We start from the raw sequence: 18,382 nt of genomic DNA on the forward strand, positions 1-18,382 counted from the left end.
TGTAAGACAAGCTGGAAAGGGGGGAGGAGGTGATCGGTTTTCTTTTCTCGTGGTGTGGTTTACGTTGCTGTTGTGATGTCTGGCAGCGGCAGCAACTCATGCAGAGATCCGTCATACAGTGTCTGAAATCCTCTAACTACAATGTACAATTGTCTCAGTGGGTTGTCCAGAGCTCAAGCCTAAAAAAGCGAGTCGAGTCTCTGTGACGTTTTCGTGCTTGTAGACCTCTTGAACCTTCAAAGCAGCGGGGCCACGTGGTGTTTCCTGGGGCTGAGGAGAAGACTTGCCTGTTGCGATTGCACGTGGGAGCGGCAGAGAGGCAGGACTCATTTGCTGCTCTTGTTCTTCACCTTTGTGGCGTTGATGTCTGCTTTTGTTTTCTGGATGCGGGAGAAGATCTCCTTAAAAAGAGCCTTGTACTCGGGCTGGCTCTGCTCCAGCCGCTTGTCCACGGCCTCCACGTGTTTGCTGATGGTCTTCTCCATGGTTTTCCGCTCCTCCAGCTCGTGTCCCTCTCCCCGGAAGTCCCTGAAGGAGCTGTCGCGGGAGATGGGCCGGGACGTTTGGACGCCCGCGTGGCGCACGCTGTCCTTGTGCTGCCGGCACTTGCTCAGGAGCTCTTCGTACTTCTCCAGCAGGGCGTGGTACTGCTCGTCCACCTCCCGCAGGATGGACATGCCCCGCTTGCGCACGTTGTTGGCGTGCAGGGTGTAGTTGCCCTCGTGGCGGCTGACGGCGTCCTTGGTGACGATGGCGTTGAGGGCCGTGTCACTGCAGCTCTTCCGCACGGGGTGGTTCGGGGAGGGCGTCATCGACGGCCCGTGGCTTTTCCCTCCCTCTTCCTCAGAGAGGTCGATGTAGTCTGCTTCGGGGGCGTTGTTCAGCGGCTCGAGGAGGGCCTCGGACAAGTTGTCTTCTCTGCTGAGCAGGTACTTCTTGACTTGTTTCATCTGCTGCAGCTCCAGGAGCTCTGTTTCCAGTTCCTTGATGCGCAGTTTGCAGTTCTCCATCTCGCACACCCGCTGCTCGAGGTCCGAGTACTCCTGAATGACAGAGGTGTACTCTCGCTCCACCCTCTCCTTCCGCTGCTTCTCCTGGTTGACCTGGGACCTCAAGGAGTTCACCATGGCTTGGAGACGCTCGTTCTCCCTCTCCAGTGGCTTCTGGTTGAACTCTGTGGAAGAGCTGTGGACCTGAAATGCGTCCTCATACCTGAAAGAGAAGAAAGACCCTTGAGAGAGCCTGACCAAGTGACGGTCCATGAGGGACTCATGGTGCCTCTTTGTCACGTAAGTAATACCACTGATGCCCAAAAAGGAAGTAACATGAGCTCCTGGAGTGAGATATGCCTCCTCCCTGTGCCAGGGGACCACAAGGTATGGCTGGGGCTCTTCTGGACACAGAGACCAGTTGCTGTCCCAGTGAACCCGCAGTCTTGTCTGATAGCAGTGATGAAAGACAGGAGGGAAATGAAACCCTAAAAGGTAAAAGACTCATCTGGTAAATGGACCAGCCACCAACGTTGCCTTGAAGCAAGGATGGACATTCAAGTGCTGCTAGTCCAAGCTGAAAGTAGAAGGCTTTGGTTTTTTCCTGATGGAGTTCACCAACTACGCAATGCATCTGCCAACAACCCCAAACCCCACCCAACCAAAAACCAGAAGCACAGGCTCTGCTGTTCTGTGTCTGGGAGGTGCTCCAGAGAAAGTGGGAGAGGGTTTATACAGCAAGGGAGGCAGCCAGAGACTTTTGACAGAGTTGCCCCTTCTTCATTGCCTGGGAAGTGACAGCGAGCACTTCCCCCTTCCCTCACGTCGCTGTCAGAAATCAGATTTCCCTCCTCCTCCTCAGTGAAGTGCCCATGGCATCCTCTCTGGTTAGAACAGATTGGAAAGGTGCAAGCACCGTGGCTTCCTCTGGGAGGCGTGACTGGTGGCGGGGGGTATTGAACACATTTCCAAGTTCCTGAAGGGCAGCCTGACCTTCAGAGCCAACTGCCCAGCTGCAAACCGAACCGAGGTCCCGAGGCACTGGGGGCAGAGTGGGACTGGGGGCTGGGAGGAAAAGAACCACAGAGACATTAAGTGGATTTTGCTGGGGGTTAGACTATGGCCTCAAAAACATCCCTGTTGCTGCTGCAGTAAAAGTGTCTTTTGTTCGTATCCTCTGGCAGAGGATGCTTTCAGTAACAGAGTTTATTGACTGCTTGTCTATTTAAAGAAGCCTCTGTTATGGACAAAGCTGAGCAAGAAATGCCCTCCCGAGGTCACGGAATTAACAGCGTGGCTGGGTTTTAAGGTGTTTGTACAGCACTTGGCAGCACGTGGTGTATCTTGGTGCATGACTGGTGCTCCCGGGGGTACTGGGGTCATACAGGACAAAATGCACCATCTCAACTGCCTACAGTGAGCCCGAGCTGCTGGTACTGTGCTGGGAGGCAGCTGCAAAGGGAAAACGGGCTGTGCTGGTTTGGGAAGGGAAGCTGTGTAGCCAGTGTGAGGTAAGGGTCCTCTTCACGTGGTGTGTGACTGGGTGGGCTGCAGTGGGAGAGGCTGTTGGAGCTATCTAGAGCCCGAGCAATGTGTCCTGTCTGGTGTGCGTTCCCACACAGCTCCATGCCAATGTGCCAGGAGAGTCCCAGCCCCTCCAGGCAATGCCAGTCTCCTTGCAGCCTGGCCCAGTGCAGCTGCATAAGGCATCCAGCTCCTCCTGGGTAGCTACCCCTGCCCTCTGAAAGAGAGGTGCTGTCTCCCTAATGGAGGCCTCTCTGGTGCTGGGGTCATGAAGGCTCTGCTTTGCCCATGCCACCTGTCCAGGTGCGTGGGTAGGAGAGAGGGAGGTCCTCCCTTCAGCTCCAGCACTGAGCTTCGAGCCTGGACGTAGAGCCTAGATCTCTGTGGGGGCGTTTGTGGGGTTTTGTGCCTCTCTTCACAGGCAGAGAAAGTGGGGGAGATGGTTGGAGGGGTTGCTCGAGGAAAGGGTCCATACCTGGGGCTGGAGCACAGCTCCTTAAGGCAGGGGAAGGTGTGGATGGTTCGGCGCCGCTCCCTCTTCTCCCGCCGAATGCGGAGCTGCTCCAAGCTCCGCATTTCCTCCACCTGCTTCTGCAGCTCCTCCACTTGGTTCTGCAGCGCCTCAATTGTTTCTGTCAAGCTGCAAAGAGAGGAGGCAGTTGGGCCCTACAGAGCCTTGAAAGGTGTTTTTTCCCTATAGAGAAGGCCAGTCTATGGAAGGTGCTCCCCACTTCTAGCATGTGTCCTGGGTGCATGACAGCGTTTGCTTTTATGGCAGGGGTTGGTCTCTCTCTGCGTGGTCACGCTTGAACAGGGGTGTTTGTAGAAGAGGGTGGGGGATTGAAGCAGCAGCAAGGGATTGTACTAATTTGAGACCCTCTGTCCTCAAATCAGTTGGGTAAAAGAGTCACCTCTAACACATAAGCACTATCCTGGAATATCTCTGCACTAAAAGCAAGAGTGGAGCTATTTACTGTCTTCCTCTTATTTATCTTGTACAGATAAAGACAGAGAGTCTGGGCAGAGATTTAGTTTTGCTCTGGCTGTGAACAAGTTTGTAAAACTCTGCTCTGAAACTCCCTCTCTGCAAAGTTGTTTGCAAAAGATGCTGCATTGCAAGGACATGGCTTAGACTGTTGTTTCCAGGGATGACTTTGATCGTGGGCTTGTTTTAGGAAAGAAATACCGTGGGTAAACTGGTGTTTCAGTATGGACTAGCCAGGGTTTCATTAGGTGCTGGATCTGTGCCTAGTGTTTCTGCTGTGCTGTGTACTGGGGCCTCCCTGATATGATTATGTGCCTCTTCAAGGAAACACGTTGGAGGAGAGGCTGCCATGCCTCTTCTGGCAGCTTCAGACATTCCTTTATCCAGCCCTCGTCCCGAGGGTGTCTGTGCTGTGGCTGACCTCTGCTAACCAGCACTGCTGCAATGAGCTTGCTTTGTAAATAGCTGCAAAACCTGACTGATAAAAGAAGGGCTTAAATAGCAAAGCCAGGCTGTGCTTTGGGGGAGGGGAAAGGAGACGAAGGTCTCTTGGGTACAGCATCACTGTGGTGGGACAAGGGGAGCCCGTACCACTGTATCTTCTGTTGGGATGTCTTGCTTTCCAGCACAAGTTTCTGGTTAGCTAGCTCCAGGTCCCGTGCTGTCAGGTCCAGCTGCTCATAGACTTTTGCATGCTGTTCGTTCATCTGCCGCAACGTCTCCAGTTGCTTGGTCAGGTACTGCAAGAAAAAGTGAAACAGAAACACTCCACATCCCAAATCCAGGTTGTTCTGTGGGCTGAAATTCCTGCAGCTTTTGCTTCCTCTGATAATGTGTTTTGTGGCTGATTTATCCTCTGCCTGGTTGAAGCCTCTTCCACAGCTGAAATATTCATACCCCCTGCCCACTGTAAATAGTTGTGTGTCTGAAAACGATTGAACTTCCCCTGCCCTCTGTGAAGGGCATTAATCTCAGTCTCTCTCTATTCAGCTGCTTTTTCATTCCTGGTACCCAAAGAAAGTTGATATCCCTGGGACTGTGACCCTTCACCAAAGCTGACTGAAATTGGCCAGTTGGTTACTGGATCCTTTGACAGATCAATTGCAGAAGCTGCATTTCCTGGGGAATTCAGGCTAAAACTCTGAGTCTGTGAAATGTGAGGAGACTTGTGGTTCCTGCATGTTCAAAGACTCCCCCCCCCGTGAGTCTGTCATTGCAAGATTTTATCCTGAGAGAGAGGCATCTACCCAAGAGCTCGCCCTCAGCTGGTGCAGGATCCCAGCTCCTGTGATGGACGTGCTCCTGAAGGGCTGCTGGGGGGGATGGCTAAATCCATCCACCAGTTTCCTTGGACATTGGTTGTCAGATCCCTGCAGCCATCACGTGCTGCTCTTGTGAACTCCCAGCCCTTCTCTGCCCTGTGTCCTTTTAAATCAGGGGGGTTCTGATCTTTTTTAATTCACAAATCCCTATAAGTTTTTCCAGTGGATGAAAACCCTGCCAGCACAGCAGGTTTAAGCCTCTAAGATCAGTTCTGTGGGCTCTTAGAAATGCTGCCCTGACCCCAAAGGATGCTTGAAATGGTGGTTTAGATTGCAGCTCTTGGAGAAAGAGCTATTTTATGCCTCTAACAAAGAAGGCTGTGTTCCAGGGGTGCCAAGGGGCTGGCTGGGAACAAACGTGATTATGAATAACTGGAGTCAGGGGAAAGCTGCAGCAGAGCAAAGAGAAAGGAGTGTGAAGGCTGGTGGGTGGGCAGGGAAAGGCCAAACGTGACCCAGATGCAACTGGGTGCCAAAATCTGGTGTGTACATCTGGGCAGGGTGTGGGGATGTGAGAAGAGGGAAAATACCAGTTAGTGAGTGAAGGGGACCCTCTCCAGGGCTGGTGTGGGCACAGCCAGATCCTAATCCATCCTGATTCAAGCACATACAGAAGATACTTCAACCCCCATGGCACATCCCTTCCTTTCTACTGGTACCCGAGTTGTTGGCATTGGTGGAAGAGCCCCTTCCTCTGCATGGCCTGCAGGTGACAGCGGTGGCCAAGCAGGTCCCCTCTCCACCCCTGGCCAGGCTGTGTCCCTACCTCAATTTCCTGCACTTGCTCCTCGTTGGTGGCATACATCTGCTGCAGGGAGTCCTCCAGCTCTTTGTTGCGCTCCAGCAGCGTCTTCCCCAGCTCCGCAGCCAAATGCAAGTCTGAAAAGCAGATGGGACAAAGCTGCTGCAGCTCCCCTGGCTCTGTGGGGGTGGAATCGGGGGGGTCCCCGAATGCCGCCGCACCCAGCACGTTTTGCATGGCACTGGTTTTATTTGACATGGATGCACGCTTGTGGGACGCACACGATCCGGATTCTTTTGTCTTGCTGGGCTGCAGGAGCAAGGGTAGGCTGAGCTCGGGACATCTGCAGCTCCTCCAAGCAATGAGGATTTGGTGCCTGGCTGGCTGCATAGCCCTTCTGCACTGCACACTGCCTAGCCAGGATCAGACCCACAGGGCTCGGCTGTGGCAGGTGCTCAGCACCTCCATCCCCTATTGCTGAGACCTGGAGGGCTGAAAGGGGCTCAGCATCTGTCAGAACGAGAGCGAGGGTTGGCAAAGCCCCGTGGGGCCTTGGGGAGGCTCTGTAAATTATATTATTATCTCTAACGAAGGGAGCGCCTTGCCTTCGCCGTCAGCCTCCATCCATCACCCACTAACAGACTGACGTGAGGGACAGGACCCCGAGGGGGCTGGGAGCCCCTCCTGCCCAGGCAGTGCTGCCTTGCCTGGGTCTGCAGCTCTTTCCTTGGGGTAGCTCCAGGGTGAGGACAAACCACTTTGTTTGCCACCTCTAAACAGCCTCAGGAGGCTACCGAAATAGTTGGACTTTAGGAGAAGCACAGGGAAAAAGAGATGTTGATAAGTGTTTTCAGCTTAAATTACTGGCTTTGCTGCCTCCTGGGTGAAGAAAAAGCCCCAGGAGTCTGTGAGTGCTGTATTGGCTGGAGCTTGAGCACCTCAGGTGATGCTGTTTGTGGGCCTGGGATGGGCCAGGTGGCTCTGAGAACATCCCTTTGCTTTCACAGAAATTGGTTGTCTTCTTAAAGCCTGACCTTCTCCCATGGCCATCTGGGTTCTTGTTTTTCCTGCTGCTTTTAGAGGTGAGTTTCTAGCTCTTGCTGTGTCAGATAGAAAATCTGACCTTAAACCTTCAAAAAGGTAAGGAAACAGGTCCTGATGGGTGTTATTACTCCTTCTCTCTGTGGCATGGTTATCATGCAGTTTTGGGTAATGAAGGAGTGGCAATCCTGCAGTGTGTGAAAGGACCTGGGTCTCCTGCCCTGGTGTTTCCTCAGCCCATCGTAACGCTCCTCTCTAGTCTGCAGCTAATGGTGTGTTTTGCAAAGGCTCTGCCAGTGCTCAGAGCAGCTGTAATTTCTTCAAGTGGTTAATTTGGACACGCAGTTGATTGGGAAAGAGGGGCACTTGGCCACTGAGAGAGGAAGGGGAAGCGGGATGCTGAGGATGTATTGTGAGCCTGGGAAAATCGCTGAATCCCTCACGCTTCACGTGGCACATCACAAAACGAGGCTCACGCTGACCTCTGGGGCAGGAGTGCTCGCTGTGTGGGGTGCTGTCAGTGCTTGGGGTGGGGCTCTCCTCAGGGATAATGCTGCACTGTAGGAAGTGCTGGTATGCCATTAGTTTGGGTGTGTCTTTCTGTGCGGCTCCAGCAGTGCCGGAGGGCTGGCTCCCCAGATGTGGTCCAGCCAACAGCTGCCCGGCGTGTCCTCGGATCTCCCCTTTGCCATGAGGATGTGCTCTCCAGCTGTGGTCTGCACTGCAGAGTGTTATTCTAGGCTGTGACCTTTTTAATTATAATCCTCATCATTACATAGTGACCTGGTCTGAGGGCTGCAATCGCAGCTCCCAGTGTAATCAAGATATTGGCACATTTCCCCATGGACAGACCTCCTCCAGCTATTATTTTTTTTTTTTTCCAAGCACCAAATTTCCCCAGTTTCCAAAGTGCCCTTGGGAGACCAAGTGGTTGCTACGCCAGCTGGGGATGGAGGAACAGCCAGATGCCAGCAGAGACAGAGGACAATTTGTGCCTTTAAAGTGCTTAGGGCTGTATTTAATGTCATTGCCACCTTGCCAGAGCCAGTGTGGCTGCTGGAGGAGACCAGTACCTTGCAAATCACATCCCTTGCAGCAAGCACGGTCTTGGCACGGAGGTGTGTGGTGAGAGGGCTCCATGCTGGGCTCCAGGTAATGAGTCAAGTGTGTCCTCGTCCCTGCGGATTACACCAGTGCTCTCCCACCATATGGCATCCAATTTAATCAGCTGGGGTTGAGTTAAGTGGATTAGGCAGTGCAAGATCCTGCATTGTAATTTAAAGGGCTCTGTCAGCAATAATTTAATGGGGGAAATGGGCAGCGTTTGGGGACGAGTGGGAAAGAGGAAAGAATGGGGCTGAGCTCCGAGGAGGAAATTGATTCTTCATTTTCATTTGGAGCGTAAGGACCTGGGAGACTCCAGCCTTGAAGGACATGGGGGAATTGGTTCTTTTAGTGTCTTTTAACTGCCTCAGCCGTTGTCACACACTCACTCACTCGCTCTCTGCCTGCCAGCCCACCAGCCTAAGCATCCTCAGCAATCCTGTCTCATGCACTCACCCTGTGCCGAGTCCTCTTCCCCACCTGTTGGTCTCCCCCGGGCTGTGGGACCGTGGGGAGGGAGGGGATGCTGTGCTGGAAGTGCTTGTGGCTCTGCATGGGCTGGGGGAGCACACAGCTCCTCTCCATGGAGACCTCGGAAACCTGAGGCTGAATGTGAAATTAAGTTGTTTTGGGGGAAAACAGGACTATTTAGGAATTTGGGGATTCTCTCTGTATAGCACTGTGGTTTCCCCACATTTATTTTTTTTTTCCTATTCCTCTTTGCTTCTTTACTGTCAGATGAGCCAGCCAGTGCAGTACAACTTGCCCTAATTTAGCAGATATGCTGATGCCTCCCTTCCCCCTCCCCTCTTGATGCAGAAGGAGGAATGAAGTGGTGGGGAGCGGCTCTCTGCTCGATGTGCCTGGTCCCTCTGCAGCCTGCCTGTGTTTTGGGGGGGAAACAGGACTATTTAGGAATTTGGTGATTCTCTCTGCATAGCACTGTGGTTTCCCCACATTTTTTTTTTCTATTCCTCTTTGCTTCTTTACTGTCAGATGAGCCAGCCAGTGCAGTACAACTTGCCCTAATTTAGCAGATATGCTGATGCCTCCCTTCCCCCTCCCCTCTTGATGCAGAAGGAGGAATGAAGTGGTGGGGAGCGGCTCTCTGCTCGATGTGCCTGGTCCCTCTGCAGCCTGCCTGTGCTCAAGGCACCACTGGGAAATGGGCAACATTCAACTCAAAAAATGGGGGCTTTGGTGCTGCACAAATCCTCTCGGTGAGAGGACTGTGGATGCAAACTGCCTTGGGCAGCACCAGCTTCATGCCCTCTGGCTTTCAGCAAGTGCTGATGCGACCTTTCTCATTAACACCAGGCAAGGAGACACCCCTCGTCCCCAGACAAAGAGCTGTGCCTATGGAGCAAAGTGGAGGGAGGGAGACTTCATTTCCCTGCAAGCTTCTGTGGGAAAGGCGCCTGAGCAAGGAGGGAGGGGAAGAGAAGAGAGACCAGATGGTGGGAAGGGAGCAGGAGTTGAATCCAAGCAGCACTCGGTACAGGGGAGCTTGGCTGGGTGGTGCATCCAGGAGGTAACCTCCTAAACTGCAGAGATCATCATCAGCCCAGCGATAATTCTGCTGGGAAACTTGAAAAACAACCCCTGATCCTAAAGCTGCAGCAGGCTGTCTTTGGCTGAAAGAGGTCGAGGAGCAACCTGCAGGGTATTCCCCGCTGCAGCACCCCTGGCAATGCTGGCATGGGCAGATGTGCAGTGGGGCTGCCACGGGCTGAGTGCTTCCCAGCTGCCCCAGCCTTCGCAGCAGCTTTCGACAAGGCACACAGAGGGTTTGGAGCAGTTTCTGCCTTCCCAGTGCTGGCCCGCATCTGTTTGGGCAGAGCAATCTCTGCCACAGCCCGCTCCCTGAAGGGTTTTTACCCCCCAGCATCTCTTGGTTGTGGCTTCAGGGGAGCGTAAGCCTGGTGCCAGGCAGGCGAGGTTTTGGCTGCTCTCGACACGATGGTGATGCAGTAGCTATTCATAAATATGGCTTTCTGGAGGAAGCCACCATCTGGAGCAGCAGCTTTGGGCTTTCCCCCGTTGTCTGCCTTGCATCAGGGGATCCGTGTGTTTAGGCTGTGAGGGAATGTGCCCTGGTCCGAGCGCAGGCGAGGGATGCTGAGCTTTGCTCCTCGCCTTCAACCAACCCACCCCTCTCCCCATCCTGGGAGACAGCCTTGCAGGGTGGTGTTAGAAGTCCTTTTTTAGCTGATAGAGCTAAAGAGCAGGGCTTTATGGCACGCAGTTTTGCAGTTTCTTTTCAGCTAAGCATCTGTTAAGGAATTTGTCCCTTCCTAAAGGACTGGGGCTGCAGATAGGGCTGCTTCTCCCCTGCTGCAGGTGGTGAATTCACCTGCTAAAGAGCAGGAGGAACAGCCAGCAGAGCTCTGGTGTGGAGGTCTCTGGAGGAAGTTCAGGGTGCTTGTTAGCTGATGGATGGGGTAGGTTGAGAGTTAAGAACTGATGTTTAATGCTGTTGACGTTTAATTTAATTGCATTTACTGCCTGCTCCATTACACATGGATACTTAGAGTCAAGGGTAGGTGCAATTATTCCTTTCAAAATCTAAATAAATGATGCTATGCTGGCTTACCCCAGGGTAGGGTCTACTTGCTACTCCTTTATTTTTCTTCTTAGTTGCAAGGGATTGTGCTGTCTGGGTGTATTACAATGAAGATCAGCTTTTGTGTATCACTTACTGCTGCACCATGACAGGTGACGGAGGCAATCTGGACTTAGCCCTTGTCAGCCTTTGCAATGGAACATGGTGGGGCACGGAGAAGCAAGTGCCATCAGACAGCCTCTCACAAACAGCCTGGAAAAGCCTTTTCAACCTGCCTGTTCCACAGATGACAGTGTTTCCCATGGCCAGGCAGAGCATCAGAGAGCCACCAGTGTTACCTTTGAGGTGTGGATTTTCCATCCCTTTTGCCCTTGGGTATTGCTACCCAATTCAGCTTTGCACTTGATGTTCTGTGTGTGTTTTACAGGGACCGGCCGTTTGGTGTAGTTGGGTGTACCACAGAGGCCAGGTTTGCTTTGCAGAGCAGCCCAGTGCAGCTGGAGGGAAAGCAGCCTCAAGAAGGGCTGGGAGGGAGCAGGCAAAGGGTGGGTATGAAGCCCCGGGCAAGACAGCCACCTCTGCCCACTCCCTTTCCTCGGATCAACCCGTGGCTCTAGCTGGGCTGAGCTGATGTTGGTCACAGGGGCATTTTTGTTAGCCTAATAAGATTTGCTGGATTCCCTGCTTGCTGTTCTCTCTCTTTTCTTTCCATTTTCTTTCTCTTATGTAATCTGTTACATACCCCTGGGCTGCTTTTGGCTTTGCAAGCATCCCTGGTAGGGAGGAGCTCAGGTGGTGGCAGAGAGAGGTGGTGTGCAGGGGGCTGAGGGAAGAACAGTGCAATGAGAGCAGCTCCCTCTGTGCTGTCTGTAGTCCCCTGAGCTAAAGTGGCACCTTCAAGGAGTGGAAAACCCTGACAAGGGGTGCAGGGATGCTATGTCTGGAAGTGTTGTGCTGGAGGGGAGCCCTCCAGCCTGCTCAGCCCCTGCTGCTCCCTTCCTTGCCTTTTGTATTCTTCAGTCCTATTCAGTATTTCCTTTCTATCAGCTTTTCTTCTCTTTTTTAATTTATTCTTCAGGCTTTTTTTATTTAATTGATACTTGCCTTTTCTTTCTGACCTCTTATCATCCTGTTCCCCAAAGCCTCCCCTATATGTTAGTGTTTGAGACCTAGGATGGTTACCTCTGCTGAGAAGCTGTTGTGGCTATACAAACACATACCCAGCAGTCCCATCCCTGTGCCCACAGCAATCAGTGTGTGTTTTGCCAAGTTGTTAGAGCATGATAACACAGAGTGTGTTATTAGACCATGGCTAAGGCCCCATCTGCGTCTTTCCCTGCTGTTCCCTTATCTAAACAGCCTTGGTGCTTGTGTTTGCCTTGTAGGCTAAAATGGTTTCAAAGAGCTCAGTGACTGGTGACCGAGGCTCTGATAGTGCACCTGGATGGGAAAGCATCCTAAATAAATACATACAAGTGGAGTTGTTGGGGAGAAGCAAGGAAAGAGGAAGGATAGAGGCAGCCTGTGCTTTCCTGCGTGTATCCCTCCTCTAGGCAGCAAAGCTCCAACTAATTAATGTTGGGATGCAGAGAACCATGAATAGAGGCTTTTACTGTTTTAAAGCTAAAGACAGAGATGTGTGGGTTGCTGCCACGTGGCAATCTCATTTCCCCACTGTGTTTTGGGGGCAGGAGGTTGTGGCTGATCCAGGATGGACAAAGAGGGTGAGCACCAAGGAGATTTTACATGTTGCCTGTTGCTGCACCGCAGTGCTGTGCACGTGCAGAGCCCCAGGCAGAGGTGACCTGTGAAGGACAGGCCAGCGAGCTCGCGTGGCAGGGAACAGTGCTTGCAGCAACGGGCTGCCACCACCACGTCAGCTCTCCAACCCTGCTCGTGTTCACACAGCGTAGTCTCCTACTCTGAGCCATTGCCAGCCAGCTTGGCCACCCTTGCTGCCCTCTCGCTGGGGGGGGAGGCAGATGGGACCTCCAATCCTGAGTGCTTTGGTCTTTTGAGGAGCCAGCAAGTTCCAACAGACCTGCCACTGGTATCTGCAGCAGCTCCCAGGACCGCTGCCAGCACTGCGCCTGCTGGTCACTCCTGTCTGCTACTTCTCATGTGCCAGAGGCATGTGGGTACAGTGAAGACCTTTCTTCCACAGCCATGTGTTAAAGGCAAAGGCAGAAAACAGCCTGACCCTCTGCAGCAAGGCCAAAACCTGGCTGCCTCTTCCCTAGCAGCCCCTCTGCTTGGCTTTACAGAAAAGTGTGCTGTCTTGTGCACTGCTGGCCCACTACTGCTGCTGTCCCAGCCACTGCTGGGAAGGGCTCTGGAGCCCTGTCCCAGGGGCTGAGCTCCCACAGAGCCCAGCGACCTGCGGCCAGGCTGTTGGTGCTGGCTGGAGATGCTGCCCATGTGGGAAGAGGTCCTGACCTCGGGTGAGGGATCAGTGTCGTTTGTGGAGCTATGCAGGGAGAGCACAGTGCTGTTGTCTTCCAGTCTGAGAGCACAAGGTAAGGAAAGGAGAGAGAGAATGCTTGATGTGCTCTCCAGATGGTGTTGTGTCCACCACTAGTCCTGAGCAGGATGCAGGGCAATGCCTCTTTCACGAGCCCAAAAACAGTGTCCCTGGAGCAGCTTTGTTGCAAAGACTGATGCCTGGGGGGATGTGCAGCACTGCTCTTTGCCTCCTCCTGCAGAAACCAGTGCTCAGCCACCACCTCCCAGTCCTGTGTGCCTTTCCAGGACTCAACACTTGCTTGCAGGCCAAGAAAACTTGGAGAACATCATAATATGCTGTCTCCAACTGCCATTGCTGCAGCTGCGTGACTGGAAGAGGTCAGCACGGACCTGGACACTACCCACTGGAAGATCTGAATTCTTCAGGGAGGAAACAAGTAAACTGAGCAGTGCCAGGGCAGCTGCACTGCACATGGCATAAACTACTGTGACTTCCCAATAGGCTGCAGAGGAACAGGCTGCTTACACCATTAAAAGAACTGTCACCTTTCAGAAAGAGGCTTTACAACTGTTTGCTAAATACACGTGGAAGTAAAAAAAGCCCCAAACAACTCTCACATAAAATCACTTTAAAATTTCCAGCTGTGCAAAGGCTGGCAGCTGTGTAACATCTGATCTTGTTCTTCCAGGGTATTTTGTATTGGAGATATTTTCCTAATTTCTTGGCCCACTTTTGTGTGTTTTTGGTGAAGTAGCAGCTTTAGAAGTGCTAATGATGTGTTCGGTGTGGGCACACGGATGCATTAGCTGGGTGAGGTGGGACTAGACCACTGTGCTGCTCTGGAAAAGGACTTTTAGCAGAGATCTTTGGGTGTGCATGGGAGCGAGGAAGCTGTGCACTGGCACCACTTTTAGCAGGAGCAGGATCAGACCCTAGTGCTATCATAGTTCTAAGTAGTTCCTGACTGTCACACTGAGTCAGTGCATCCACCCTGTCACCAGCCAGTGCTGGCTGGTACAGGAGAAAAGAAAGAGCTTTGGAAAATGCTGGGGTGGGGGAAATGTCCTTCAGGACTCAGACCATAAATCCTTCATGCGTGGCCTTGCCAAGGAGAAGTGCCACTGCTCGCTGATTGTTTCAGGATGGCAGATAGGGAAAACTGATTTATTTTGTTCACCTCCCCTCTCCTTTCCCCTTTCCAGCAGTTCCTCTAGCTCTGCTCCATCCCACAGCTGGAATTATGTGCCTGGGGTTCAGATGTAGAAAGGAGCTTCTGTGAGAGATTAGGAGGGAGATCCTGGAAGTTGCTGTGTGGGGCTCTTATGTCCCTTTTTCCTGCTATCTTAATTTATTTTTATTCTAGAATTTTTATTCTAGGAAAATATCTTTATGTATATATTCTTTTTTTTTTTTTTTTTCCTCCCCAGAGTTGGAGTCTTTCATCCCTTCCTCAGACTAACCTGTCATCTGATTTCCTTGCCTCCTGGGACTTTTCTAGTCCCTCTTGTCATTCCCAAGCAGCTCAGCAATTAGTCATTGAAAACTTTCCACTTCCATAAGCTACCTGCTGTACTGCACAGCTAAATAAGTAAGTGGTTCAGCTACTGCAGGCAAAATTCTGTCCTTCTGGCTCACTGCTGGGGAGGAAGGGCAGCGAGTTAACCGCTGTGCTCCTGGAGGACAGACAGGCTGTGGGGCTTGTCCCCTGAGCTGGACTGCTGGGATAACCACATCATGAGGGATGGAATTTGGGGTACCACCTGCTCCCCTGGGCAGTGAATCCTTTGAGCAAGCTGGTAGAGAATTGCAGCTCGATAGACTACCTGACACAGGCTGGGTGCTGCAGAAAATGGGCAAGTATGGGTGCTAGCAGGTGCTCGTGCTGATCCCCTGGGTTCACCCTGATGTCTTTATGCTGATGAGCTGGGAGTGGTGCAAGCTCAGCACCTTGTGTCATTTACCTTCTTAGCATGCAAGCTATCGGATGCTTGGGAAGAAGAGGAATTAAAATAAGATCCTTATATCTGGAGGCCTTTAGAGGTTACAGCTGTAAAGTCCTAAGGCTGCATTGCAGATGGTTTAGCCAGAAAGTTTCTATGGCTCCCCAGGAGAAGAGGACTATTGGTCTCGCAGTGGCAATGAGATGATGTGCTGGTTCTCCTACTACCTCTGGTCCTGCTGGCTAACAAAGCATTGGAAGGCTGTTTTATTTACACATGAGGAGTCATCATGGTTGTATTTAGGCTCCAGAGACTGCAAGGGTGGCTTTGAGGGCCCTCCTCTTGGGCTGCACTCTGCTCTTTGGCTCAGCCCTGAATGCTGGCAGGGGATAAGGAGGGTGGGAAGGTCAGGGACTGCAGCGAGGTGACTGTGAGGAGGACTCGTCTTGGGAGTTTGCTGCAGGGGAGATGAAGGCTGGAAGTGGTGGCAGAGATAAGTTGCTGGCTCTGGTCTCTGCTCTGTTTGGATCCAGATGCATTGAGTTGGCATGCAGCTGTTCTGAACACAAATGCTTCTGATGAAGAGAAAAGGTGTCCCCACTTATCCCCAGCTCAAACTCTCTAATTTTAGCTCATTCATTCTCTTGAGGTCTGGCTGCATGTACATTCTGTGTATAGGGTATGATGCAACTAGCCACATCATCAGTTCTAAGTGGCTGGAAAAAGGTTCACCAGCACTGCATTCTGGTTTTAACACTTAGAGGCACAGACACCCCAGCCCATGGAAGGTGAGGCTGTGGCTGAACCAAAGCAGTGCTGGCATCTATTCATGCTTAAAAAGCCTGGCAATAAGCAAAGCCACACTACTAAGCAATCACTGTCTTTACCACTTCAAATCAGAAAGTCTTCCCAGAGAGAACATCATAAGAATGAAACACCTCAAAGGACACCCACTACCGTTACCACGTCACTGCCAAGTATCCTGGTTGGGATTTGAGTCTTTGCTTCTGTGTTGTAAGGCACCTTGGTACAATACCTTGAACCACACCAGCATACAGCATGCTAGGAAATGGGTAAAGGAATCTGAAAGGCACCAGCTTCATCTGAATGAGTCTGGAAGGGCCTTGAGCCTGGGGACCAGATCTTGCTGCCTCCAAGGTATATGGTGGATGCAGTCAGTCACTATGGGCACTTCAGGGGGAAAGGGGTGATTGGGGGTTGTTTCTTGGAAAAAAAAAATGAGTTTCTTTAGCAAGGCAAAGCTCTGTGGAGGATGGGGAGGAAAGTAACAGGTGCTCAGAGTGGAGCTGGAGCATGATTTCCTCCGTGGTGCTAAAATGGTTAATTATCGTAATCATAGCAAAGCTCCCAGTTAAGCCATCTGTTGCTTAGCAAACAGTTTTGGATGTAAATGTAATAAATATTTGATGATGCTGTGAAATGACGATAAAGGCCCAGCAACCAACTGGTTCACAGAAGAACCTTCTCAGCTCTCCTAGCTTGGGTTCTTTCTCATGTCTCCAAGCCCTCACTCCCAAGGAACAGTCTTTAAGCCTATGCCTTTGTCCTCCCCCTTTCTGGTGCTGCTGCCAGGCGTGGGTTTTTGTGTGACCCTGGGCTGTTGGCATGCCAATCCTCCTAGTAATGATGGCCTGTGACCACCTTATAATCATGCCTTGCTGGATGTCTTGCACCATGCTTCCACCCCCCATTTCCACACAGACACCTTCAAAGCTGTGCTGTCACCAAAGACCTCCAGATACTGCTCTGTGGCTGTGATGCAAAGGCACAGTGTATGTGGACAAAGTCCAGCACTGTCCTTTGTGATGCTTTGTGCATCATGCAAATTAATTACAGTTGTAATTATCCTGTAGAACCTTTCCAGTTGGCTGATTTTAGTTAAAGCCTTCCCCATCTCTCCTTCTGAGTTTGTGCAAGCCTGTGCAGCTCCCATTCATACAGGAGGCTGCAAAACCCACAGCTGGGCTTTGTTTGGGGTTTGTGTTTTCTTCCAGTCCTGTATGTGCTCAAAGGTGGACTCTATGCCCAGCATCAATCCATCATCTGGAGACAGTTATTCTGTGTTTACACTGCTGGGACAGAGCTAGGAACCTGGCCTGCAGCGGGAAGGTGGTTTTATTGTTGTGAGCCAGTTGTACTGTGCCAGTGCTGACTCATGAACCTGACACAAGGGACAACATTAGGCTAAAAATCGATTGGTCCCACGCTGTTCAACACTCCCTGTATTCATCCACAGTTCTGCTGTTCCTCAGCCTGCATCCTGCCCCTGGACGGGTGCCCAGGGCCCTTGTGAGCCACGGGAAGACGTCACCCAGAAATGTGAATTTCTGAGCATTCAAAGGCTGCACTGTTTATTCAGCTGATAGCTCCGTCTCCGTGCTCTGCCCTGGCTTAATTTAAAGCGTTGTGTTTCAGAGAACAGGGCCCAGTAACCCTCTACTGATACTTCCTGGTAAATGAGGAATTGGGGTTAAAACCCAGCTGCAACAATCCCTGCGGGGGCTGGTTATCATTCCTTGCTGGGCCTCTGCCCTGCAGCTGAAGTTGTGTAAACTTTCCATCATGACACAACGTTCTGGAGCGTCGGTGGGTAGAGGGACTGCAGCTGGACCACACGTCCCTGCTGACAGTCAGCTGCCCCAAGCAGACCTCTGACTGTACCCTACCTATAGTGCGACGTGTCGGAGGGGGACTCTATTTAGGGAGCAATCCTTTTTCCCTAGGCGTTGAGAAATCAGTTCAATTCATTCCTGGGCCACTGGCCTGCCATGGGACTTCTTCCAGTTATTTACTTACTGCGTGTTGACTCAAAATATTAAGATAAGTAAAATAAAATAAGTCCCAAATACCCACAGCCGCCAACTACTCAGCCTTAGCACAAACATTACATAGAGCTACTGCGAATGTAGGTGCAGCTTCTTCACAACAAACTACACAAGTGAATGTTTATCCTCTAACAAGGCTATTTTTGCTGTTTGAAACTTGGCCTTATTTTTTTTTTTTTTTGCCTCCTTCCCAATTTCTCCTGCTTTTGTAGCTGATTGGAAAAATCTCCAGAAGTAATTAGGTGACTTAGAAGCTGAAGATCCCTTTGGATTTGGGCTAGAACAGCAAAAGCTTTTGAGACATGCTTTCAGCATCCTGAGCTTAGCACCACATTATTTCCAATGTATTAAATTCTAAGTAGTGTGCCTGGTCGCTCTACCTGCAGCTGCTGAGATGAAAGCAATGTCAGAACTATCCACGCTTGATTCTGCCCACAGCAAGTTTTCTGGGGAACCAGCTTCCTTGGGGTTGTAACACACCAGATTTTCTCCCCCTTGGTGCTCAGGACAGATTTGGGCTCCCTGCCTCTATCCCGCCGGTTTCAACTTTCCACGACCAGGGCAGCGTTTTGGAGCAGCAGAGCCGAGATTTCCACGGCGGTGCTGCCACAGGACCAGGCGCCGGCTTTTCCAAGGCAACGTGAGTCTTGGGGGAAGGTACCCCCCTTAGCGTACCCGGGCTTTGCCCCCTCTTCTGCCCCCGCATCCCCCCGGCCCGCAGGGATGCTCCCCATCCTTACCCTGCTCCAGGTCCTGCTGATCGTACCAGGGCTCCTCTTCCTCGCTCTGAAACTCCTCCATCCTGTCGGCGCTCAGCATTTAGCACCAGCGGCCCGGGGAGACGCGCAGCATCCGCCGGCGG

At 51.8% G+C, this 18,382-nt stretch overlaps 1 protein-coding gene across 1 annotated transcript; it reads right to left on the reverse strand.

The window, feature by feature from the left end:
* Nucleotides 1-326: 326 nt before the first annotated feature.
* CDR2L (cerebellar degeneration-related protein 2-like) lies at nucleotides 327-18,339 on the reverse strand. The gene is made up of 5 exons (XM_008948707.1): nucleotides 18,261-18,339; nucleotides 5,587-5,699; nucleotides 4,090-4,238; nucleotides 2,989-3,153; nucleotides 327-1,212 (listed from the first exon to the last, which is right to left on the reverse strand). The coding sequence occupies exons 1-5, from the start codon at nucleotides 18,337-18,339 to the stop codon at nucleotides 327-329; spliced, it is 1,392 nt and encodes a 463-aa protein (XP_008946955.1).
* Nucleotides 18,340-18,382: the final 43 nt, after the last annotated feature.

The sequence above is a fragment of the Merops nubicus genome, unplaced genomic scaffold (genome assembly GCF_000691845.1).
Source record: "Merops nubicus isolate BGI_N331 unplaced genomic scaffold, ASM69184v1 scaffold23621, whole genome shotgun sequence".
In the NCBI taxonomy this organism is placed as follows: domain Eukaryota; kingdom Metazoa; phylum Chordata; class Aves; order Coraciiformes; family Meropidae; genus Merops; species Merops nubicus.

Bases quoted from the DNA above. Each gene is read 5' to 3' on its own strand.
- CDR2L (XM_008948707.1), bottom strand. From the start codon at position 18,339: ATGCTGAGCGCCGACAGGATGGAGGAGTTTCAGAGCGAGGAAGAGGAG. The intron at 3,154-4,089 runs GTACGGGCTCCC...CTCTCTTTGCAG, and splicing joins TCCCAACAGAAGATACAGTG to CTTGACAGAAACAATTGAGG. The intron at 1,213-2,988 runs GTATGGACCCTT...CTTCTCTTTCAG, and splicing joins GAGCTGTGCTCCAGCCCCAG to GTATGAGGACGCATTTCAGG.